This window comes from Carassius auratus, chromosome 46 (genome assembly GCF_003368295.1).
Source record: "Carassius auratus strain Wakin chromosome 46, ASM336829v1, whole genome shotgun sequence".
In the NCBI taxonomy this organism is placed as follows: Eukaryota; Metazoa; Chordata; class Actinopteri; order Cypriniformes; family Cyprinidae; genus Carassius; species Carassius auratus.
Window position 1 is genome coordinate 17,259,775 of NC_039288.1, and position 26,441 is coordinate 17,286,215.

At 35.2% G+C, this 26,441-nt stretch overlaps 1 protein-coding gene, 1 long non-coding RNA gene and 1 other non-coding gene across 20 annotated transcripts in view; all 3 read right to left on the bottom strand.

The window, feature by feature from the left end:
- Positions 1-215: 215 nt before the first annotated feature.
- On the bottom strand, positions 216-1,718 carry LOC113063766 (uncharacterized). Its single transcript, XR_003278738.1, has 3 exons — positions 835-1,718; positions 601-675; positions 216-484 (listed from the first exon to the last, which is right to left on the bottom strand). It is a non-coding gene; the product is annotated as an uncharacterized LOC113063766 (long non-coding RNA).
- Positions 1,719-6,511: 4,793 nt separating this feature from the next.
- LOC113064509 (U6atac minor spliceosomal RNA) lies at positions 6,512-6,639 on the bottom strand. The gene has a single exon (XR_003278840.1). It is a non-coding gene; the product is annotated as a U6atac minor spliceosomal RNA (small nuclear RNA).
- Positions 6,640-9,752: 3,113 nt separating this feature from the next.
- The window catches only part of LOC113064408 (formin-binding protein 1-like), a 59,076-nt gene continuing 42,387 nt past the window's right edge, over positions 9,753-26,441 (bottom strand). The window contains exons 10-20 of one of the 18 annotated variants that reach the window (XM_026235217.1): positions 25,058-25,249; positions 21,747-21,833; positions 19,432-19,446; positions 17,810-17,845; positions 15,719-15,828; positions 14,879-15,011; positions 14,606-14,733; positions 14,223-14,371; positions 12,738-12,896; positions 11,950-11,985; positions 9,753-10,658 (exon numbers count right to left, since the gene is read on the bottom strand). In XM_026235217.1, coding sequence (XP_026091002.1) covers positions 10,651-10,658; positions 11,950-11,985; positions 12,738-12,896; positions 14,223-14,371; positions 14,606-14,733; positions 14,879-15,011; positions 15,719-15,828; positions 17,810-17,845; positions 19,432-19,446; positions 21,747-21,833; positions 25,058-25,249 — 1,053 coding nt within the window. In that variant the 3' untranslated portion in view covers positions 9,753-10,650. Of the gene's footprint in view, positions 10,659-11,949; positions 11,986-12,717; positions 12,897-14,222; positions 14,375-14,605; positions 14,734-14,878; positions 15,012-15,718; positions 15,829-17,072; positions 17,076-17,809; positions 17,846-19,431; positions 19,447-21,746; positions 21,834-25,057; positions 25,250-26,441 lie in introns of those variants that run through there. The other 17 variants (XM_026235226.1, XM_026235221.1, XM_026235219.1 and 14 more) reach the window with 17 other exon arrangements.

The window sequence follows — 26,441 nt, forward strand, 5'->3', positions numbered from 1 at the left end:
TATAAGGAAATTACGCTCCATCTAACGTCACACAGAGCCATACTCGAAAAAAACTTTCTGAAACTTGTGACAAACCGGAAGGAGTATTTTTGGAACAGAAATACTCCTTCAAACGTACAACTTAATTTTTGAAACTTTGTCCATGTTTAGCATGGGAATCCAACTCTTTAACAGTGTAAAAAACTCAGTATGCATGAAATAGCATTTCACCCCCCCTTTAACTAAAATAACCCTATCTCACACAAAGCTACCGTATGATGTCATAAGACTGTATGAATCATATGGATAATTTAATAATATTTCTCTTCTCGCTTTCCAGTATTGAAACCAGGTCAGGTTTGGAAAGTCACGAACGGCCTGATTTTAAATGAACTGTTCCTTTAAAGAGACACAAACCTCAAAATGGAAAAGGTAAAAGAATGTTCTGGAATGTTCCAGACCTGGACCAGCGAGAGGGATTCTGTGAGGATCCGGACCGTGGCATCTTTATTAAAGGAAACATTCTGTATAAAGACTCAAAATGAGGTTTTGGACACTACAAAGTGCGCCCATTGAACAGAGGTCACATTGTGCTCTGGGAAACATAGTTCTAACCCTCACCTTCTCTGGAAATAACTCGTCTTTGCGGTTTTTGAGACTTGGGATTTTAAATGTCATGGTCCATTCGCCAGAAACCTAGAAAAAATATGTGATTAAAACCATATTAAACTGATAGATTGCATTAGATAATGTTGCCTGTAGCATGTATGATTAACTAGATTGCATATTCTAAAGAAAACAGGAGTGGGTTTGCCTGTGTGTCCAAGTCAGACCAGAAAGCGAGTTTTCTTGAACCTTGTACATCTTTGTCCTTCGTTCTGTTTTCCTATTTACTTTCCACTTTATTCCCATCTGGTGTGTAGTATTCATGTATTTTTGGCCAAGCAGATCATCTCTCACTCTCTTTAGCAGTGTGACTCAGTCCCGCAGTGATGATGAAATTGGTTTTGGGTCTGCTGGGTCCAACTTCTGGCAGGAACGGAAAAGAAAAGAGCCAGTTACACGGAAAATTCTCCTGCAGCCAGAACAGATAACATTCACACAACACCGCGGAAACAGATACAGAAAAACATGAAAACATCTCGCCTAGAGACCAACCACGAACGAGAGACCCCACAACTTGTTCGTTTTGACCATTCAAACTTTGAGATTTACGACAGATACCTGGACAGACTGCTAATGTCTTTTCTACGCTTTTCAGACTGATGTCACATCTCACCAATAGAGAATGACATAAATCAGGGGTCTCCAAACTCAGTTCTGCAGAGTTTAGCTCCAGTTTTCCTCAACGCACCTGCCTGGAAGTTTCTAGTATTCCTAGTGAGACCTTAATTAGCTGGTTCAGGTGTGTTTGATTAGGGTTGAAGTCTAAATGTGTACGATACTTACCTGCAAAACAGACATTGGTAGTCAACATGAAGTATCTACAGTACAAACTTTTTTAATCACATAATGTGATATATCTCTTTACTCCTCATGAAAAAACTCTTTTTTTCCTTCAGGAATTGGTTACAGTTGTCTCTGTTTGGCATGTAGTTAAAGGGGAGGGGCTAAAAAAAAGGGCTCCATGATGTCAGCTGTTCAGAAGCGGAGCGAGTTACATTTAAAGCTGCAGTAGGTAACTTTTGTAAAAATATATTTTTTACATATTTGTTAAACCTGTCATTATGTCCTGACAGTAGAATATGAGACAGATAATCTGTGAAAAAACCAAGCTCCTCTGGCTCCTCCCAGTGTCCTATTGTCATTTGCAGAAACTCCATCGCTCCCGGTAAGAAACAACCAATCAGAGCTGCGGTCCGTAACTTTGTTTGTGTTCAAAATGTAGAAAAATGTATATAATAAGCGAGTACAACATGAATCCATTTTCCAAACCGTGTTTTTGGCTTGTCCTGAATCACTAGGGTGCACCTATAATAAGTGTTTATATTCGGACTATTTTAGATTGCTTCGGGGTACCGCGGCGGAGTAACTCAGTACTTTGTGATTCTACATAGACATAAACAGAGAGAAGTAGTTCCGGCTACGATGTTCTTCCGCAAGACGCAAGCAGTTCTGTTTATTAACCGCTAGAGCGTCAAAAGTTACCGACTGCAGCTTTAATCAAAGATGCTGTTTTTCTTTAGAATTACTGTATAGAGAAAGTAAACGGGACTATTGGCTTTGGCTTTGAAAGATAGATCAATGGTTTTTCATTTTTACACAATAAGTCCCAATCTTATACAATAAGTCAGCTAATTTCACACATGTGTTCGCTAACAGATCCAGCCGCACTGAGGATCATTTCTCACCCGGTGAGTCATGCACTAGATGACGTGAGCGTTCTGGCTGTCACAGTGCTGTGTGACCCACGTTTGTGGTTTTATGAAGGAGACAGAGAACAGATTGGCTTGTCAGAAGTTCGTTTTCAAGCAATGTTTGGTTTAAGTGCTACATTGTAATGAAACTCAACATGATAGATGGAGTTTGCTGGAGCCGCAGCACTGCTGACTCATACTGTGGAGAATGTGGAAGGGTCACTGCTTGCAAGAGGAGGTGAAGAAGAAGAGGAGGAGGAAGGCCGCAGGGACCCAACATCTGGATCTCGATCTATAGTGACAACACACTGAAAACGGTGTGTGACATGAGCCGGATCTGGAATAGAAAGATCTAAATCTAAATCCAGTCTGACACTAAATAAAGGCAAGAGATATAGAAAGAGTTTTCGAAAGAAACGGGAATCCAGCATCTTTTTGGAGCTGCAAATCTCAAAAACAGACTTGGCCTTGTAAAACTCACACACACGTCTGCTTCGGTCATTAGTGAAGGGAAAAATGCTGGAGGGAAAGATTAAGAAAAGGTGCATTAGTTAATTTGTTCGAATTTCACCTAAACTCTACATCATTGAGTCCCATTAAAGTGATTATTTAAGCAAGAGATGCTGATACATTGTGAATAAGAGCTCAAGGTTTGGCTGGATAGGGGGGAAAGCATTAATTAAGAGTAAAATAATACTTACTTCTGGTAACCCATAACAATATTATTTTAACATATTATGTTTTAGTTACGTTTAAAAACAATCCTGACAAAGAAAATTAAGCAAATGAATGAAGTGTAAACCTTCCATGAGATCTAATCATAAATAAGCCAAGCTAAATGATATGATCTATATTACGTAATATGATATACTATATAGACTAGAGAATACCATGAGGTGCATTTTGGAATGTAGAATTGACCAATCAGCATCCAAGATTGGAAATTTCCATTTTAGAACGAATACTGGAGTATAACTCAACACCACTTTCACTCTTATTAAACACCTCTGTGATGGAGTGTGACTGCCACCTAGTGGACACATCATGCAAACACGTTTCTAGATTGCATATTAAATTAGCTTTTCTCCATTCAACTTTAATTTAGAATTATTATCACTACTATTATTGTATTTAAAAATATTGTATTATATGTCTAATCAATACAGAAATATATTACTAAAATGTTTAATAATTTTCTTTTTTTAAGTATTTATGGATTTCTTAAGTTAAAATCATGGAGCTCTTATTTTGACTAAAAACTCAAGAGAGATCTTAAAAATAGCTTTAAAGAAAGCATTAACCTTTTTGAGCCAGAAGACCAATCTAAATCTTGAGATGCATCCGCTTTCTTCTCAGAGATGTAACTTTTATGAGAGACATGCGAGTCATCCTCTGTGTTGTCTGAGAATATGGAAAAAGGGTTAGATGATACTGAGTGGCTTTTTGAACATGTGACAAAATATGTGCCAATATTCCACCTTGCGAACACAAATGACAGGTGAGAATCTTGCGAACACAAATAACAGGTGAGAATGGGTGAGCACCTAGCTGTTGATCTAACAGTTTCTCGAACGCTGATGCACTGAAGGCATGTGGTGGTTTCCTGCGGCTCGGTCCTCTGACTACATGCGTCAGGAGTTCAGTGTTCAGAGTCAGATCAGACCGCTCCACTCCAGACAGAGCTCCACTGAGGAAAACACAGACACATGAGCACAACATGAAGAGGATTACTGACGTTCTCTCTCCAGCGCTGGACACACCGGTGTCGGCTGGATTCAGCTCTGATTCTTGAAGTGCAGGCTGACCAGACATCAGCAGCGATGCTTTGTTCTCTGAAACACACATGGGTGAAACATCAAAAACTGTGTTTTTCTTCTTTTAACTTTTTTTGACAACTGCCTGTGCAAATGTTTTTAGCTAGTACCGGTAATGTAAATGGGCTAATATCTAAGTGCAAAGAATTTGCTAAATTAAATCACATTACAGTAACATTAACAACATCATCTTCTGATATTTATGCATTTGTTATTTCTATATTTGTTATAATAAGAATCAAAAACTTGTAAATAGTCAAAGACTGTCAATTATTTAGGGTGAAAAAACTATCAAAATATCTCATCAGTACAGATAATTGTCAATAATTATGTTAGTCATTAATACTTTAAAAAACAACAAATTTTGAAATAATGTTTGAAACAGAGACAGATCAAGTACACTAAATACAACTAAAATGAAAACAAACAGAAAATTGTTTTCATTAATTGAAATAAGACTGAAATAAAATAAGCTATAATTATTAGAGTTAAAACAAAAGCACTAGAAATTAGACATCTTGCCTTGGCAAACCACTGACAAATACTAAAAATACTAAAACTTAAAAATAAATATTTAAAAGCATATAACAAATTACTAAAATGTAAACTAAAATTAAAACCTAAATTGAAAATACAAAATTAGTTAATAATAATAAAAAATACTTTAAATAAAACTAATATAACCCTGGTACAAACATAATTATATATATATATATTTACAGCTGATCATGCCTAGAAACATCTATCAAACTATAAATGTTTCCAAGACCAAAAATTGAAATAATTCCAATAAAAACTACCTGGTATTTCTAGGTTTTCCATGACTGAGACCCTGGAAAGTAAGTTCTTACTCACCCATCTGAATGATCCCAATGAGCAGGCCACGAGGGGTCATGTCCTCATCATCATACACTGGGGATGGGACCGTACCAGAGGGGTATGTCTTTGGCACGGCTGACCTTGGCCGTTTAGGTGAAGGGAGGGATGACAGGGAGGCACTCTGAACAAAAGAAAAAGGTTTTAGGGATGTAATCATAAAGAATATGCATTTGCAACATATTAAGTAGTTTATTTAAACACCACACGTGCCTCATGGAGCTTCTTCTTGAGTTTGTGTTGTAAGGCAGATCCAGTACTCTCCAGTCCGGGGTGTTTTTCAGCCTCATGCTCTGAAGTATATTTGTTGCACTGGAACACATTTTAAATACACATTAAATACATATTATACACACAAATAAAAGCAATACAAAGTTTTCAGAGGAAAAAATAACGAAATGATACAATTCTCTCTCTCTCTTTCTATGGATGTTTTGTATTGTTGTGTTTTAATTAATCATTTTAAAATGTAACAATGCATAAGACTTGAGCACTTTCTGTTTACAATACTGGTAATGTAACTTTCTCTTTATACCACTGTTGTATTTATCCGTTACTTTTAAATGTAACTCACGTAGCTATTGGTCTATATAAATGATCTGCGTTTGTATAAACCCTTCGCTTAAAAGCAAGCCATAAATCTAACACTAAGTCAATAAGTCACTTTTTATCTGTACGTTATACAAAGTTTAAGTGACAACTGAAATAAATTCACCTTCTGGTTACAGGAGATCTTCATAACTGTGTGCAGAATTCCCCTCAACAAAACCCGAGCATATGTGTCGTCTTCTGTTGAATCCATCGTTTCTTATCGTAGTCTTTCACAAAATGAAATATTCTCGAAAGCTACTGAACTTTAAAAACATCAAAATTAAAGTAAACAAAGGAAAACAACGCCTCATACATCTCAGGTTTGAAAATGAAATGAAAGTTTCACACAACTCCCGCGCTAGTTCGTTGAAGTGAATCTCGCGAGATTTTGTCAATCGCTTTCATTGGCAGTGTGGGCAGACATTCTCTGGGCATATAAGTACCATTTACAGAAGACGTGTTAAAATTATGCCCCGATTCGTAACAAAAAAAATTCATATTCTGATTTGAAACCCCATAACATTTTTCTGAGATGTTTATTTACGAAAGACAATTTGAAAATTAGCCAGATCATATTTAAAGACCAAGCAGGGGGAGTGTTTATGATCAAACCTCCAAACATTTGATATCTCTGAAAAGACGAAGCATGTTATGATCTGAGAAATTCACTAAAATATAATGTCATCAGAGGACAAAGTTATATATGCCTGGGTCCCTGGAGGATGTAGCCTCACGAATATGTTAAATCATAGACTCTTCATGAATCTTATGGAATGTTAGTTGTTTCTTTCGTCTTATATACAGAATTGTACAGAACACTGAGAGAATGCTGTGTGGTTTTAGAGCTGTGACATGAATCCAGCCCTGTTTGTAATAATGAGACACAACCAACAAAAAAAAACTTGGTTAGAGATGCCACGAAGTAGGTGGCAATGCCTTAACCATATGTGTGTTGAAGGTCACTAGGACCTCTTCCATCCTTGTCAAGGGGAGTGCTAACCTTCTCTCCTTTCATACAACACAATAAAAAGCGGACGTTCGTGGAGAATATAATGGGCGGTAGCTGGCCATTATGCTCATTGACGGTGACTGATTTAAAACTGGAAAACATACTTTGTTCTTATGGTGTGTATTACATATTGTAGTTTAGACATATCGGTATACACGTTATAAGCGTATTATTTTGATTTATGTTTTTAAAAAGCTTTTTTTGCCATCCCTTGGACCAGCGCAATGCTTTCTCATTTGCATCTCCGACATGTCAACCAATCACAATGACGATACAACAAACGTCACAGAATCTTGCCGACATGTCGACCAATCATAACGACGCAACAATTACGTCACAGACTCTTGCCCAGGAAGTAAACACAAGCCCATGCAGTGTAAAACCTTACTGTCTATGTGTAAAACCCATTGTTGCAACACGACTGATATAATGTATGTTATGTGTTTTAATTCGCAATTTTAAATATTAATGTTTTTTAAACTTTAAATATTCATATGTGGAGCATGGAAGTTAAGAGCTAATGGTTTGCAGTGTTCGTTTGGCCATTAATATTAGTACATTTCAACTGAACCAATGAATAATTACATATTTTGTTCTGAATTCTTATGGATGGTATAATAATACTTGTTAGTAAAGTTAATAATAAGTGTAAATGTGTACATATTTTTCTTATTTTCAGCCCTGATTCTGACAGTGTGTTAATTATTTTTGTGTAAAATTTTACACAAAATTTTTGTAAAATTTGTGTAAAGTCTAGGATACAATTTTAATATACAAATATGCTGGTAACTTTAGACAAACACACATTCACACTCACACACACACACACACACACAAAGTGATACACTGAGACAATAATTCATTGATTTTTTCCCTCTATCTTTAATTGGCACAGTTAACACATACAAAGTCTTCAGTGCTCCAAAACACAAGCATAACAAATTGAACACAAACAAAAAAGTGCAAAACAAACATTTGGCAGACCCACCAAACGAGACCCCCCCAAAAAAATTCATTTAGCAAAGCAGAGAAAAGAAACTGGGACATTTTTATTAATCAAAATTTAAAAATAGACTCTTACCATGGATTGGTAGTTCACTCTTATTTATAGACTTGTACTTATAGATATACATATATATATTTATATTTCTCTGATTTGGGAATGGTGTTTTGTAGCCCCAAAAAGAGCAGGTAGGGGCAGAGGGCTAATAACTCTTGTCACTGACAAGCCAAATAAGACAGCTGTGTGTATGTATGTGTCATACAGCGATAGCCGACAGAGTATAACAATGCTAAAAAAGATGAAATAAAGTTGTTTTGCAATTGTTTTGTTCTCGAAGAGAGACAGAGCACTTGAGAAAGTATGTTTGGAAGACACACAAAATGACGTTTTCCTCTTCAAGATGGTGAGATGTTTCAAAAACCTTCTCATTTAGTACATGTGTTTATATTTACAGGTTCATCAATAGCGAGTGAGTCAGTTATTCTGAGAGGCTGCTCAATGCATTCAACATAAAACATAATAATTCATCAATAAGCGCTTTGTTAAAAATAAGAGAAGCATTCTTCTTTAAATAGCAGATCTGTGGCATGTGCTAATTTTTATTTTCCATAATGATGCCTGTAGCGACGTAGATGTTTTGGAGTTCAAACCTACTTAATCAAGAAAAAATAATAATTAAGATTAAATAAGTAAAACCTCTCATGGATCCAAAATGACTGTGAGAGAGAATTTAAAAATCTAAAAAAACAAGTTGAAATTATTATGTGCCTCAGGGATGGTGAGTAAAGATTGGAAGATGATGAAAAAAAAATGTATTCACACACAAAAAAAACCTGAAAAATCAAACTCCCCTTTGTCAAACCTCAGTGATTACATTAAAAAGGGCTGGAAACAATCAGTTGAATTAAAAACCTCCAAGTCTATTCCTCAGGTTAAGAGAGCCATACAAACTCTCACAGCTCACATTATGCATGTCAAAATATCTGGTTAACCTGTACATTTGGCTCATAGTACAATTAAACCATTACATACTGTATATATATATATATATATATATATATATATATATATATATATATATATATATATATATATATATATATATATAAAACCAGCGAAACCAATGAGGTTGCGAGGTGCTCAGCTGGGTGCTCCACAGGGTAAAACCATGAAGACGAACAAAAAAGCTGTCACAATAAATATATATCCATATCAACAGGACATTAGCCTATTCATGAGTGTAGATATAATCCCTCCCTGGCCTGACAAACAAATACAGCATTTGAGCATGATGATTGGACGGTTAAGGTCAAGCAGGAAGTCTAATAGATGAAATGAATGAACATGTGAATCACTGAAGGGACATTAGATAAAAATGAGTTGGATAAGATGGCAAACAGACAGACAGTATTAGTAATTGCACTGGAAGGGCGGAGACAGAGGAGGTGCCAGGGCAAGCAGACATGCTATTGGCCAGTGAAGCCCCGCCCCTGACATGTGCAACAGCCATATGAGCAACCAATGGCCAGCAGCTTTTATTTTTGGGAGGTGGAGTCAAAGGGTCTAAAGGGGTGTGGCCTGAGAAAGGAGCCGGAATGAGTGACATCATATAGAATTGCAATGTTGCGTTCCAACTCAAGAAAGATTCCAGCTTGCAACTTGGAAAAGTGCAACAGAACGGCACTTAAAGACATTTCACATCATACGGCAGAACATGTGGTTAATGGTACACAAATGCTTACAAGCAAATAAAATGTATGAATGAGTCAAAGTTCCTACATCGTAAGTTTATATACATGATTTGTTGATATTCATACACCTGTAAAACATGCTTGCATTGCCGTTTTGTCTCTTAATACACTAAAAGTTAAGAACAATTATAGTTTATTAATGTTTTCGAAAGAAGTCTCTTCTGCTCATCGAGGCTGGATTTATTTGATCATAAATACAGCATAAACAGTAATATTGTTATATATTGATAATATACAATTATAAATCTTTTGTCTATTTTAATGTATTTTTAAAATGTCATTTATATTTATATTTTTGTGGAAACCGTGATACACTTCCATTCAAAAGTAAGAAAAAAAAAAAAGAAAAGAAAAGAATATTGAACATTTTTATTCAGAAGGGATGCATGTAATTGATCGAAAGTGACAGTGAAGACATTTATAATGTTACAAAAGAGTTTTATTTAAATGAATTTCTCTAATCTATTCATCAAAGGATCCTGAAAACTGTTTCTGCATTGAAGATGATAAGAACCATTATTAATAACCGACCACCATAATTCAACATCATAATTGAGCAGTAAATCCAAATATGACCATGTTTTTTGAAGGATCATGTGACTCTGAAGCCGGGAGTAATGATGCTGAAAAGTCAGCAAGACATCACAAGAATAAATAAAAAATCAACTATTTTAAATTGTAAAAAACAACAACAACTTTTTACTGTTTTTGCTGTATTTTCGACAAATAAATGCAGACTTCTTTCAAAACACTACAAAATCTTAATTGTTCCAACTTTTGTCCAGTAGTGTACATTATCTTTCGAGCATCAAGCTTTGTATTGTAGGAATATGGATGGAACGCAGCACTGTTGTGGTACCAAAAATTCAGCTCCTTTTCCAGACCACATTCCCAGGGTTTTAGTTCGAGGAAATTTAAGACCTTTAAAGACAAACACACATACGTACACTCACTCAGTCACACAGGCTGAAAGAAAGTTTAGCGCCATTCAGCAGCGATGAAGAGCCGTAAAGCAAAATGATATATGCAGATCATATTCACCTTATTATAAAATAACAAACAGGTAATAAATCTAAATGCCATTATATTTCTCTGATTCGCTGTTAAAGTTCCTCTCTACAGCAGGAGATGTCTCTACAGCCTGGTCCTCTCTGTATTTTGTGTCTGTCTCTCATCTGTCTCACTCTAGGGCAGTTCATGGAGGGAAGGCTGTAGTTTCCTCACATGTGGCTGCTGTTTGCCCTGCAACACTGAGTCCTCCTTCCTTACTTTACGAATCTGCAGTCATACAAACAAACAAACATATGAAAAACAAAAGAAAAACATGTTAGACTTGGTGTAGTGATGGATTCATGCCCACTATTAAAAAGCTTTTCACACTATACTTAACCCTGGGTTATCACATCAGTGTTGTTTCAGTATTATTTATATACTAATAAAGTATTTATTTATATTTATATTTATTTATACATTTTAATGTTTTAGTCTTTTTTTTGTGCTTTTGTCATTTTTATTAGCTTTTATTAATTTTTATTTCAGATATTATTTTTAGATTTTTTTTTGGGGGGGGGGGGTCATTTTATTTCAGTTAGCTTTCAAGGCAACGTTTAATTTTTTTTTTTTAGGTTTTTCATCTAATACATATTTTATTTTATTTCAGCTTCTTTCCAATTCACAAAAATACATTTTAAGAACTACAAAGCTCCACACATAACATGCATGAGAAAAATAAGAAATATTTCCTATAATTTATTAATTTGTTCCCATGATATATTAATTAGTTCCCTTGATTTAGGTAAATCATGGCCGCAGTTTAAATAAATTGAAACAGTTTACAACATGACCAAATTTAATTAAAACGAGTGAAAAATGAATAAGCCCTGCAAACAATTGTATCGATCGTGCTTGCAATTTTAAAACTAGAAGTGCCAAATGTACACAGCAATTAACCCATGATAAACGAACAGTGTGAGACATGAAGCAAGGTAATCCAGGGTTAAAACCAACTACAATAACAAGTGTGAGAAGCCAGTTTGAATGCATCCCTAAACACATACATATGAGCTGTACACTTACAAAATAAACTGGAAAATGACAATGTAAACATATAGGATTGTTTTTAGGATGATTTATAATATGCGTGATTTGTTGGCAAGAGTAATTCAGTGTTCTTGGTTGAATTCAAGAACAAATGTGACCAGAAACGCACCCAAACATGCATTTATGCAGCAAAAAGCTGCTAAAAACTCACTCAAACTGTCAGGTTCGCAGAAACATACTCAAACTTAGTTAAGTGTTTTCAGCAATCCAGATCTGTGCGTAGGTTATCTCTCTAAGCAGATTGGGGTTTGTGTGTGTGTGCATGTCACTTTGCAGACAATTCTAACCTAAAGGCGGCGTAAGTAGGTTAATGCATGTCTAAACTGCAATAAAAGTCAGACTCCAACGCTTCATTCAGAGGAAATCACACTTGTGCAGTATTAAACTGTTTTAAATGTCAAACCCGATTCATTCCAGATCTCTTCAAACACACGGTTAACGCACTCAACAAGTACTCTTTCCGTCTCACCCTCAGAAAGAAAAACCCTTCTCCAGGAAAACACATCTGTGAGGACGGAAACATTCAGAAAAGATTCATATTCACCTCACATTTAACGCCATCTCAGCTCTGAGGAATAAATATCAGGAGCACCAAACAAGATTGTGTGGATGTGATGCATACTATGCAATCATGTGCTTTTAATCATCTATGTTGTTTTTGTAAACGTTGTTTTCCAGCGTTATTTCTTCTTTTTAAGACTATTAATATCAACTACAAGTGTTGAGATTGAACACAACTTGAAGAAATAATACAGTTAACAGTCTCAACCTAACACGTATTTGCAAGTGATGTGTTTTTCACAAATATAATTAGTGAAAAGGAAACTATAAATGTTTTGGCGGCTTGTAAACTGTTTATTATTACTAGGGCTTGACTAGTGGTTATGAAAATTGTTTTTCAGGGGAAAACCACGAGCCTAATTTGACCTTCAGTTCATTTACATATGAAAACAGTACTAAAACTCTTTATATATTTGTGTGTTGCATTTTCCTGTACATTTATTCAGAGTGAGCTAACATGCACTGCTACTCAATATAACAAGATACCACCGACCATATTAAACTATGGTGGGCTGATGTCTAAAACCATCATGTGCTAAGACATATACAATCATTTAGACTGTCCGCTTTACCAAAATCAGTCTAAAAAGTCTCACTGTTGGCTTGGAGAGAGTCACACACACCCTAGACGTCTCCTTTAGTGTTCATACGCAAACACAGGACCTAAAGCTTTGGGTCATATGTAGGTTATAGCACCTTTGGCATTGGAGTCCAGAAAGACCTCGACGTAGGATGTGGGGACGTAACCCTCCTCTTCCTCGTTTCTTCTAACACGCGTCCATCCGTCACCTTTGTCTTCCTCTATTACATACAAGAGCTCACCCTCCGTTACTGAGATGGTGCCTTCATTAACACCTACAGAGAAAATCAGAATCAATCCACAAATAAATAAATTAAATATGTGTACAAACCACCATTTAAAAGTTCGGGGTCAGTAAGATTATTTCATGTTTTATAAAGAAGCAAGCCTGCATTTACTTGATCAAGAATACAGTAAAAACATTTAATATTATTACAATTCAAAATAAGTATTTTCTATTCTAATATATCTAAAAATGCAATTTAATCCTGTGATGCAAAGCTGAAATTTCAGCAACATTACAAGTCTTCAGTGTCGCATGATCCTTCAGAAATCATTATTATATGCTGCTCAAGAAACATATTATTATTATTATTATTATTATTAATGTTGAAAACGATTGTATTCTTTTTTCAGAATAATTTGTTTATTTAGCATTTACTTGAAACGGAAATCTTTATTAATATTATAAATGTCCTTACTGGACAATTTAGTGTGTCCTTGTAAGGTAACACTTACAATAAGGTTCCATTAGTTAGCTTGAGTTAATGAATTAACTAACCTTTACTAACAATGAACATTTCAGTATTTATACTCCAATAATTTGAATTTGGACTGCAATACCTGGTTCAACCACTCGGTGTCAATCCTACATACAGCACCTTTAAAGCTGCAGTAGGTAACTTTTGTAAAAATATATTTTTTACATATTTGTTAAACCTGTCATTATGTCCCGACAGTAAAATATGAGACAGATAATCTGTGAAAAAATCAAGCTCCTCTGGCTCCTCCCAGTGTCCTATTGTCATTTGCAGAAATACATCGCTCCCGGTAAGAAACAACCAATCAGAGCTGCGGTCCGTAACTTTATTTGTGTTCAAAATGTAGAAAAATTTATATAATAAGCGAGTACAACATGAATCCATTTTCCAAACCGTGTTTTTGGCTTGTCCTGAATCACTAGGGTGCACCTATAATAAGTGTTTATATTCTGACTATTTTAGATTGCTTCGGGGATACCGCGGCGGAGTAACTCAGTACTTTGTGATTCTACATAGACATAAACAGAGAGAAGTAGTTCCGGCTACAATGTTCTTCCGCAAGACGCAAGCAGTTCTGTTTATTAACCGCTAGAGCGTCAAAAGTTACCGACTGCAGCTTTAACTGATGTTAACAAACGGAGCCTTACTGTAAATTTTTACCATATATACATATAAACCACTTTTTTGAGGTTTTATTTCTTAGGATGCTGTCTTAGCAGGTACTTGACAGCAGACAGTGAGGCAGCTCACTAAGGTTTGAAACAGAGCCCATATTTTTGCTGTAAATGTTTGTTTAATTATGTATTAATATTGTTTATTATGCATTTGCAAATGAAATACCATCAAATGGGTAAAGGGCTTTGCAGGTGCCGATGGTCGGTTGAATTTCTTCGTCTGCATCATCAAATTCATCTCCAGACTCCGCTGTTTCGGGTTGGACTTTACTCTGGACCTCAGAACTCGGTTCCTCTGTATAACTGCCATCCGGACTGCTCCATCACACACACACACACACACGCACACACACACAAACAAAAAAACACACACGTACACAATAACTATAGCACCTGTCTGCAAAGTACTGTGATTATAAAGTGACTGTAAATTCAGTGTGTATGTATATGTAAATATAAAAAATAATAATATTCTTATTTGATAGATTTGTGTGTGTGTGTGTGTGTGTGTGTGTGTGTGTGTGTATGTGTGTGTGAGTGAGTGTGTACCTCTCTCTATCCTGTGCACAGTTGTTGTTGGTGGGTGGCGTGTTGTTTTGGGTCTCGTATAGAACACTCGTTCTCTTCGGAGGGTCACTCTTTACTGGCATTCTTCCTTCGACCTCCGCTAACCAGCCCTAAAGCACACACACACACACACACACACACACACACACACACACACACACACACACACACACACACACACACACACTCATTTCCACTTAACTGAACAATTCATCCAGGCCTGTGCTGTATTTGGAGATGCTAAACAACACGCACCTCAAACTTCTGTGCCTCCGCCTGCAGTTTCTCAATGTTTTGGGCGATCTCTGCTAACCGAGGGTCCACGCTGTTGGGATCCCCCATCTGTGGGTTCTTTATGTACACTTCCTTCATTTTAGTCAAAGCATCTCTACAGAGAAAAAGTACACATACATAAATTTGCTGAATAAATACAAGAATAACCAGACCTAGTCAACATCTTTTTATTTATTTTTTTACATTATATTCTTGAGTCCTAATTAATATTGTGTATCTTTTTCAAAACTCATTTCATACTGTGTTGAATAATATTGTGCTTTTTGAAAGTTAAAGATGGCTAAAGATACTAAGGGTTTTAAAATACTAAACCATTTTATTTAAATTTGATTTCTTTTTCCAATAAACATGTTGAGAACCATATGTTCTCAAAAAAATGTTGGAATCCTGTAAGAAAATCCCCAGGCATATCTTTGGATTTCTTTACAAATTCTTTACAAATCAGATTCCTTAAGGATTTTCTTATATAAACATTAATTATACATGCATTTTTTCAAATGAATATTAAACATTTAAACAATTAAGAGGGTAAAAAAAACAAGAAATGAAAACAAAAAAAGTGAAAAAGAACTATATAAATAAATAAATGTAGTAGTTATGTAACTAAATAAATATGTATGCAAATAAATAATTAAATAAATACATTTGTTAATAAATTGTGTAACTAATAAATGTTGCAAATGTATGAAAATGAATAAAATAAGCAAAAAAAAAATGTAAATAAATACAATAATATTAAAAAGTCAAATAAAAAAAAAAAGTAAGAAAGTAAATGATATGAGTTTGTGTATCTTCGTGTACCTCTGGTCCATCTCTTTCTGTATGTCTTTATTGATGTCGTCGATCTTCGCCTGAAGCTTCTTCCTTCTCTGCTCTGGAGGAAGATGACTGAAGTCCTCAGGATTCGCACCCTGAGAGGAGGACAGACAAGTGAGTATCTGCACCTTAAATACTGACACTGTCCTGTTAGAATCTGCAATTATATAAACAAATATGCATATGTATAAAGGGGAGGGCCAAACCAGGACACATCCAATCACATCAAGGAACTATTAAAGAATCTTCTGTTCCTGTCATCTGGTTGGCTAGCTGCCTTTGGCAAAGAGCCAATCAGCTTTCAAATCAAGTGTTTATCAAAGGCAAACCAGATGAGCTAATTAACCTATTCAGTCCAATGCCAACAACAACACTGATTAAACAAAATGTTCATAAAATAAACTCTAATCTTGCTGGCTCATCTTTGAAATCGGATTCTGGTTGAGCTGAGAGATTTGGTTTGCATCTGTCCTTAGGTGCCCTCTTTCTTTCTCGCTCCAATATCCTGTTCCAGTCTACATTAATGTATTGATCCTCTGAACACTTTTTCCACGTTAGTTCTCTCTGGCATGCAGTATTTGCCACAATGATTTCAACCACATGGTGGCGCTAAAGAGCTATGAATTTGGGGAGGTTAAACCTGCTGCAATGTTCTTTAACCCTATGAAGCCTACTGTGTCATTCTGATACCCACATTTAAGACCTCTAACAATCAACATGATTAAAACATATGCTTTCTGTTGTCTTATCAATACTTTTTTTAAGTATTTAAGTAAAGTAAAAGGCCAATTAGTATAAATTAGGTCATGGTACATGTCTTTTTTCTGTGAAATCTTAGTAAACGTGTGAATAGCTTTTATTTTGTTAGTAATATTTCAAGACGAACACTTACTCGACTGAAGCAACTTTTCACTTGATTATCCATACATAATTTGTTTTTAAAAATCATGTTCAAATGTATCAAATATGATTCATCAGACTTTTGAGTAAAATTTATTTGTTCATATCTCAATCATCATTTAATCTTATTCTTTCACAGCATTTCTATAATTTGAGTTTGGACTGAGTAGGTGGACGGATGTTTCTTTCTACAATGCAATGCAATGCAAAGTCTCACTAAAAGGTCAAAGGTCACAAAGCAGGCACAGCGACCTTACCCCTTCTTCCACATCTCCATACTGTCATGCAACAATAAACAACCAGATTTCTCTGAGCATGCATTGCTCTGTCACTCAAAATACAGTTAAATAAAACCACAAAATCATTCCAGGCAAATATTGAAAATTAATAATCAAGATCTACACAAGCACAAAATCCATGCTAAACTTGTTATACTCACCCTCTTCGAAACAAAGACAAATTTTTAAAATAAATCGTTAATTATGTAACATTTTGATAACTGATAATTAACAAATAAAAATAGATTAAAAAAAATTCCGAAATAAACTCAAAGTAATTATATGGATCAAATACGAATATCTATAAACAGATTTATGTTTAAATTTAACCAAACATTACCTACAGTATAATAGTCAACTATAAATCACACTACACCATCAGTGTTTCAATAATCAATGTAAAAAGTTTTGGGCGGGGCTAAAATAACAAGACACTCTGTGATTGGTTTAAATATTTGATCTATTCTAATCACTGATTATTATAAACAACACTTGATATATTCCACCCTCATGTCATTCAAAACCAATCTGTCTTAATTTCTACAGTGAAACATGAAAAAAAGATATTTAGCAAAATGTGCATGCTGCTCTTTTCCATAATAAAAAAGAGTGAAAAGTAAAAACTAAGCATCTCCTTTTGTGGACCACAGGGGGGGAAAAAATTAAGCCAGATGTTTAGAATGACATATATATATAAATTCCGCATGTGAACTATTTCTTTAATTTACACTATTACGTCAACAGATTCTATAAACTACATTCAAAATGATCGCATTTCAGCATATTATGCCACACATCTGGTTAGGGATCAAATTAATCAAATTGTTTGAAATTCATAAAGACCGAATCATGGAGAGATAAACAAACACAGGGACAAAACAAACGGGTTTCAGATCACCTCAATAAGGTTCCGCACGTGGGCATTGAGTGAGAGCTACACAGAGGGACAGTCGCCACAGCAACAAGACAAAACAAAACAGACATCAACAAAAAGATAAATCAGACAACAACATGGTTTTAAACTTAAAAAGACACAAAGGTCAAATTATATTACAAAACAATGCCAAAAGTGTTGTTAAAGGGATAGTTCACCCAAAAATTTAAATGTGCTGTTAATTTACTCTCCCTCAGGCCATCCAAGAGCAAGGCAATTTTTTTGGTGTGTAGAACAATAAAAATGATTTTCAGCTGAAACCGTGGTCCGTGTTGATTCATGAAATGCAAATCAGCAGCTACCAGCACTTTGAGAGACAAAAAAGCATTTACATGCCAAGTTAAGTCTTGTGACTCCTGTCGATATACTGAGGTCTTATGAAGCAAAACGATCGGTCTGTGCAAGATTCTGGACATTATTTACAACATTATTACCTGTTACTCAGAGCCTCAGGCAAATAGGATTCTTCGTTTCAATGAACTGGTTCAAAAACACATTCACCAAGTGAAAGTCGTACATCTGCCAAGTATGGAAGCCCATACTCGGAATTGGTGCTCTGCATTTAACTAAGTGCACACACACACAGCAGTGAGAAGTGCACACACATCCAGAGCAGTGGGCAGCTATAGATCCAGCGCCCGGGAAGCAATGAGGGGTTCAGTGCCTTGCCCAAGGGCACTTCAGCCATGGGTATTGAGAGAGTGGAAGAGAGCACTGTTCATTCACTCCCTCCCACCAACAACTCCTGCCAGCACCGAGACTTGAACCTGCAACCTTCTGGTAACTAATCAGGCTCTCTAACCATTACGCCACAGCTGCCGCAAAGGAATTAGCTGTTTCTGTTAGGCGAACATTATGACCACTACACTACAGAAACTCAAGTGCATAAACTTGTTATATAAAAAATATTTTATATAAACAATGAATAAACATTTCACCCCTTGATTCATGTGCTCGGTTCACTCATGTGCATATCACCGGCTCACTGATCTTTGGATAGTTTCCTCAATTCAGTGACTGCTGGAGAAACTGGAGCACTGAAAGAGTTGGCAAAACCAGTGTTATTGGATCATATAAGCTGATACTTTGGCTCATTTTCAGTCAGGGTGACTGTCAGGCACTGTCAGGAACTTTGTTTTTTTGATTAGGTGAACCGGTTCATTCAGTTTACTAAAAGAGCCGGTTCAAAAGAACGATTCCGTCATAAACCGGTCATCACTCTGGACCGTTTGTCTGAGGCTCTAGAATACAGTTAATAATGTTCAGTTTATTGCACAGACCGATTGTTTCACTTCATAAGACCTCAATATAAAGTCTGTAGCCACAAGTATGTTTTTTTTTTTTTATTCTCAAAAATGGGCAGCCGATGAATCACCGAGGACCAACCATGGTTTGAGCTCTTCTTTACTTCTTTAAATCTTGGATTACCTTGGCAAATTGTAATTTTTGGGTGAACTATCCCTGTAAACAAAAATATCCGTAAGGGTTGAACACAAAGGAACAAAGCGAAGTTAAAGGACCATGTGTTACTACAGCGACGGACATGCTACGGTCATGCTGCTACGACATCATGAGATCATGCTTACCAGCTTTAAAGAGAGCTTCTCACAGACGAAAAGAGAGAGCAATCGAGGGAATGAACCGAGAGAAGAGAGAAAACATCAGAGGGAGCAACATCAGACCGCTGTACACGTCATACACACACATGCAGGTGTGATCATGACTTATGATGTCACTGATGAAGCCCACTACATCATAGTTCACATTTGGCTGGCCGGCAGTATTTTGTGCTCCATTATGAGACAGATTTCTGCTGGCAGAGCCATGGGAAATTAAGTGGAAAGCCTCACTTTGGCACTGGAACTGGGAAAGTGCATACAGGTTTGGAATGACATGACAATATTGTAATTTTTATTAATATTTACCCTAATGACACAACAATGTTCAACAAACCCGCTTTACCGCTGTAGTTTGATGCATTTGCATACAAGGAGATCAAATAGGAAGCAATTTGATTTTATCCATCAGCAATTGACTGGCATTTCTTTTTGATGCAGTGAACTTCAGCCGGTACCAATGAACCAATTACACACAAAGTTACAGGGTCACATGAGGATGACATCATCAGTTCTAAAGCAATAGTCAGCCAATAAACAGATCGCGTCAGGAATGGGTGTACAAGAGAGAAGACAGAGGGAAGAGAAAGAGAAACAAAAATGAGAATGAGAATATTCTCAATAAATGGGCTTGTTTTTGAGGCAGCCATCACACCAGAGAGGATTCTGGGTAATCATACCTGAGAGGGGATCTCAAAACAAAGCAATTAATAGAGAAAAAGTAGTAAAGTGTGGTGAAATGTGAAGTAAACAGCTAGTTTTGACAGAACACCGGAGATTGCTAAATTATTATTTTAATCATGAGAGATTAATAAGAGATTTTTTAAAACAAAAAACATGATTTAAAATGAGATGTAAATTAAATAAAAATTTTAAATGTAATAAACAAATCTTGAAAATAAAAATGAAATATAAAGATTTATTTTAAAAATAAAGTATGATTATGCAAAATGCAGCATATAGAATTTTAGAAAATTAACATGAATCAAAATATGCAAAATGCATGAAAAAAAGGAATATTTATTATTTATTTATTAAAAAAGTTATATTTATTTTGTGCACCTTGGAATAAAGCATGATTATCATGCAAAAAATATGATTTCATATAAAAAAAACTTGAGATAAAAAACACATGTACATAAATAATTATTCAAATAAAAAACACAAAATATATAATTAGGTTGTTTGTTCATTTATTTAATGACTGCAGTTGGAAATAAGGCATGCAGATTATGAAAAATATATATTTATTACTTTAATTTTAAGGAAGCTGTGAGAGCAACAACCTCTATATTTCTTTGAAGACATACATTATTGTCTGGACTTCTTCATATTTTAGGGTGCTCAAAGTATGGAGTTATTTTTTTTTATTTTTTTTATAGTTTTGACATATATTTTGACAAATGCGTAAACACACGGAAACGAACGTACAATTCAATGTTCTCAAACTCATGAATGTGCCAGCAGGATGTAGAATTCAATACATTTATAACGGATATAGATAGCATACACAGACGGGATTGTTTGTGTGAACGTGATGTACATACAGATAAACATCCAATATATCAAAAGCAGCAAAATGCCACCAAAAGGGGTGAATTCTGAACGTATCGTTGTGTTTGATAAAGTGTTACGAGCAGCGGAAGGCTCAAATATGATACACTTTGAGAATTAACCCCTCCCACACAAGCTGATTTGTTGCCAGAGCACAGGGGGCGGAGCCAGGCTGCTGAGGTTGCACATGGGAGGTGGGGCAAAAGCCAGAAGAGCCAATGAGGGAGTCAATTAATGATGATGTAACTCTTCTCAATTACAAATGGATTTTAATAACAAAATATCAGACATTAACCTCATTCAAGGGATGAATTCAAAGTGATACAAATTAATGAAGAAATTCACATTTTTGAACAATATCACATTAATAAAAAAATGAGGTTAAGTCTGTGAAATGTATTTACTCTTATTTCAACTATCATTCAAGCACACACACACACACACAACTCTGTTTTAATAATAATAATAATAATAATATCTAATCCTAATAATCAAAAACTTACCCAAACCCTAATAGAAAATATTGAGTTAAAAATTATATATATATATATATATATATATATATATATATATATATATATATATATATATATATATATATATATACACACCCAAACAAAATGTACTTATTTTTCCAAAATGAACATGTCTCAAAATATCTGGAAAATTTGTATTACCTAAGTATGCCTAAGTAAACCCACACACACTCTTGCCTCCTCTCACACACTTACGACATATTGCCTGGCCTCGAAAGCATACGTAGGCCGACCGAGAGTCCTCTTCATGATTTCTTTATTATAATAGAGAGAATGGGCAGACTGCAGCAAAAAATAAACCCTAATTAAACACACACTCACACATGACTATACAAACACACACTCATGCACACCCCATCTCCCAACAAGCACACTTCAATACAGAAATATACACTCAAAGCAGTTTTACACTGGGATAAACACACATACACACTTGCACACTCTGCATCAATAAACCTGCAAACATCCAATTCAAACACACACACACACCTGCCACCAAAACACACTGACATTAATCTTTAAGATGTTCTCTGATTATTATAGTCTTATATAATAAATAAGTGACATGTCATAGTTGTATAAATTACAGTCTTGTAGCGCAGCCAGCAAAAATAACAATAATACAAATGAATACAAATCCAACTCCTTCAGTAAAAATGCTCTAAAACACACTACCATTGAAAAGTTTGGGGTCAGTAGTCTCTAGCTAAGTATCTAATTCTCACCAAGGCTGCATTTGCTTGATTAAATATACAGTAAAAACTACAAAATTATGAAATATTATTGCAATTTAAAACAAGTGTTTTCTATGTTCATATATTTTAAAATATAATTTATTTCTGTGATCAAAGCTAAATTTTCAGCATCATTCCTCCAGTCTTCAGTGTCACATGACCCTTCAGAAATCATTCTAATATGCTGATTTAATGGTAAAGAAACATTTCCGATCATTATCAATGTTGGAAAAACATGATGAATACAAAGTTCAAAAGAAAACATTTGTAACATTATAAAGACATCACTTTTAATCAATTTAATGCGTCCTTGCTGAATATAAGCCTTAACTTTATGCCGACCTCAAATTTTTGAAGAGTAGTGTGGATCAAATCATGTAAACCATAAACACATATATCATAAACAAGCCAGGAGCACAAATGGAGAGAATGGAATTATCAAAGACCTTCATGTGTTCAATTCTGTTCCTCTAGTTTGAAACATTTGTGTCTATAACATCCTTTCTTTCTTCAGCGGTGACCTGATTCATGCCGCGAGCATTACTGTTGAAGATGTGGACAATACGCTTCAGCACTCTCTGACAGATGATCGGTCAAAAACAGGAAATGATAAATCAGTTTTTTTGTTTACTGGCCATCTATCCTTGTGAAGCTGAGAGGAATATCAGTGCAGTTTGAAAAGATAAAAATATGGGAGCTTTGCACAGGGACATGGGAAAGCGGGATCTGCTCCGTTATCTGCTCTGTTTTGAGTCTGTTATCTAACAAAGTCATTCAAAAGTCTGAATCTCTCCACACGCGCGCGGAAACATGTGGACGGCCTTCCTGAAGGGAAGGCGAATCTGGGCTGACTTTATCAGAAAGTCACATGTCAGCGTGTGTGTAAATAGAAGACATTGTTTCTGTGTGTTTGTGTGTGTGTAATCGCATTACTCAGGATAAACCTTTATGTTTGAGCACCCTTTTTTATTTTATCTGTCACCGCAGGGTGCCTTCGACTGGCGCCCCGTGTGTATAACTGTGTTTGCACGTATCTGAAAAACGTGAGACAGTGAAATCATGTTTAAACGCAAACAACGAAACATTAGAAAGAGAGACAGACTGACAGAGAGAGAGAGAACGAGAGACAAGAGTGGATTTCATCAGCTGCGTGAGGTGGAGGAAAAAGGAGCCGAAAGATATAAACAATTCCAGTGTTGCTTCCAGAATCATGACATCATCGCCAGCGGATTCCGAGGCATACTATGACATCATCGCTTCAGAAGCTAATGCTGCCTTCAAGTCCTTCAAAGTCAATATTTAGACATGTGTGGTCACATTTTGGTATGAAAAACATTCAGTTTCATATTTAATTCACACGTTTCCACAAAGGCAGGAACAATCTTTAGCACAAGTGCAATAAAATAAAGGGCAAGGAATAATGTTTTAATTTAGCATAATTTAATATAATACAATATTTAAATGTAAGTTTGTTTGTTTGTTTTTTGGTAAAAACTCAATTGTTTTCTAAAATGCTTGCCGTGATGGTTTTATTAAAACTAAATTTAAATTAAATAACATAAATATTAGATGGAAAAGATAATTGTAAAAACCGTAAACAAAAATACTGCCTTAGCAAATAACTGAAATAATTAGCACTAAAATTTATGAAAAAAAAAATCATGCTAAATAGAAATCTGTAAAAAATATATATATATAAAAATGACAAAAGCATATAACAAAATTTACTAAAACTTAAAAATATTTTTTTTATAAAAACGAAAAGTAAAAATAAAAACAGAAAGTGTAAATATAAAATCTAATTCATAATGTTAAATTACAAAGCCTAAAACTGAAGAAAATTAACCCTAAATAGAAATAGAAAACTAATAAAAATGACAAAAGTACATTAAAAAATTACTATTTTTCAAAAACTAAAAAAGTACAAATTGAAATTAAAAATATAAATATAGAATCTAATTCAAAATATTAATACTAATAATACTAAAATAACACTGGTTGTGGCAGAGATTCTTAGCAATAAAAAAATACCATACCATAACGTATTTATTTGTGTACAACCAAAATATATAAACCAACTGTATTCAAAATCAATTTTTTAGGATCTTAAGAAAAAAAAAGAAAAAAAAAGAAAATTTCCCTGATTAGAAAATTTCATTATAGAGGGACACTAAAAAGTCTAGGTAGAAGACGAACACAAAATGTAGTTAAATTCTGGAAAATGTACAAATATCAACAGCATTAAAAATCAATACATATAAATAAATATTACTCAAAAATCTATAATATTATACAAAATATAATAAATAAATGTAAAATAAAACATAAAAATTAACAATACAACCACTGTTTACTATCCATTAAAACAAGAATTATTGCTAAATAAATAACATAAATAAATAAATTAATAAATATATATATATATATATATATATATATATATATATATATATATATATATTTATTTATTTTTATTTTTTTTTTTTTATCACCTCAAGGCACAGAAACATTCCTTCCTAAATTCCAAATATGATATGATTCTGTCATGACTTAAAGGCAGCATTAGTCACATTATGACATTAATTGTTATATTTAGATTATGATGCAAAAACACCTTAAATGAATCATTCGACTCCTTTTTTCTCAATGGAAGCGTACACAGACATGAGATGACAGGCGATGACAGGCACAGAGCGGCACACGTGCACCCACACACTTACTTTAACACGTGTACGTGGAAGACGTGGAACGCCAGCATGCACGGATACTTACCCCTCGCCGGAGGCTCCTGAGGCAGTGCATTTTGGGCTTGGAGGTCATGAGGTCGTTGAATCGGTAGGACAAGGGCTCCTTGGACTGTTTGGGGGTCTGGGGAGTGGGGCAAGGGTCAGGGGTCACAGCAGAAGGTGAGGGAGGGTCAGGGGGGGACTGGTGAGGTATGGGGGACGTTAACAGGGACATAAGCTACCGGTAAGACACGAGCCACAGAGCAGCGACCAGTGAGTGAGAGAGGTTAACACAGAGAGAGAGAGAGAGAGAGAGAGAGAGAGGGGTGCGGACCAAATCGATCCAGAAAGAGGTAAACAAAAAAGGAGGGGGAACACAAAACAAGAGAAATAAGGACCCAAAAATGAAACCAATTAATCAATTAATCAATTAATAGAACAAAGGAGAACGCAAACTAAAACGGAACGTAAAAGAAACGGCAACTGAAAGAAACACGCTGCAGCTGTGGTGTTATTAACCCTGTGAGCGAGAGAGTTAGTGCGTTAAACTCTGTTCTGTACATCCGGGTCACATGCAGGGGTCAAATCACAGCAGAACCATTTCAAGGGACAGATCACCCAGAAATATACATCACGTCAATGACTGTGGTTCTTCCGTGGAACTCAAAAAGGGATGTTTATGATGCTTTTTCAATGTCACTGAAGCGGATGGGGACCCTTTCATTGCATGGCAAAAGAGCGGCATAAATATTCCTTTTTTCTTTTTGTGTTGCATGGAAGAAAGTCAGTCAGTGAGGGTGAGTAAATGATTCATTTCTGGCTTAACTGTCCCTTTAACAAACATTGCATGCACAGCACACACACACACACACACACACACACTCCTCTAATGCACAAAGACTGATTTCAGGTCAACCATTCGCTCTTGTTCTCTCTCTTTTTCACTTTCTTATTAGCGAGCTGCCAAAAGCATGATGGAGAAATTAATGAACGTGCGTTCTGGGAGAGCTCACATTAACGGTTCAGTTCCCAACAGACTAGACAACCTGCTAAAACATCACAGACAAAATCTGCTCTTCATGCATTTGGAAAAACCGAGATAAGTCGAAATCTGCACAAGTGTGTCGAACACCACAGGAAATAATCAAACTGATGTGTGCAATAATGCACTTACAGTGGAAGTCCATGGAACAATTGCATAACCAGAAGTAGTCCTTCCACTACAAGGACGATTTATACAACTTTACAGCTCAAATAACATATTTTGTAAAACAATTTAAAAAATAATTGCTTTAGCGTTATTAATATTTTTGTTTTTAACCCTCCCAGAATGTCTTGCCTTATTTTAGTATTATTTATATACTTGTACAGCATTTATGAATATTTTGAATTTGATTCGATTTTTAGATATTTTTTATTTTTGTTCAATT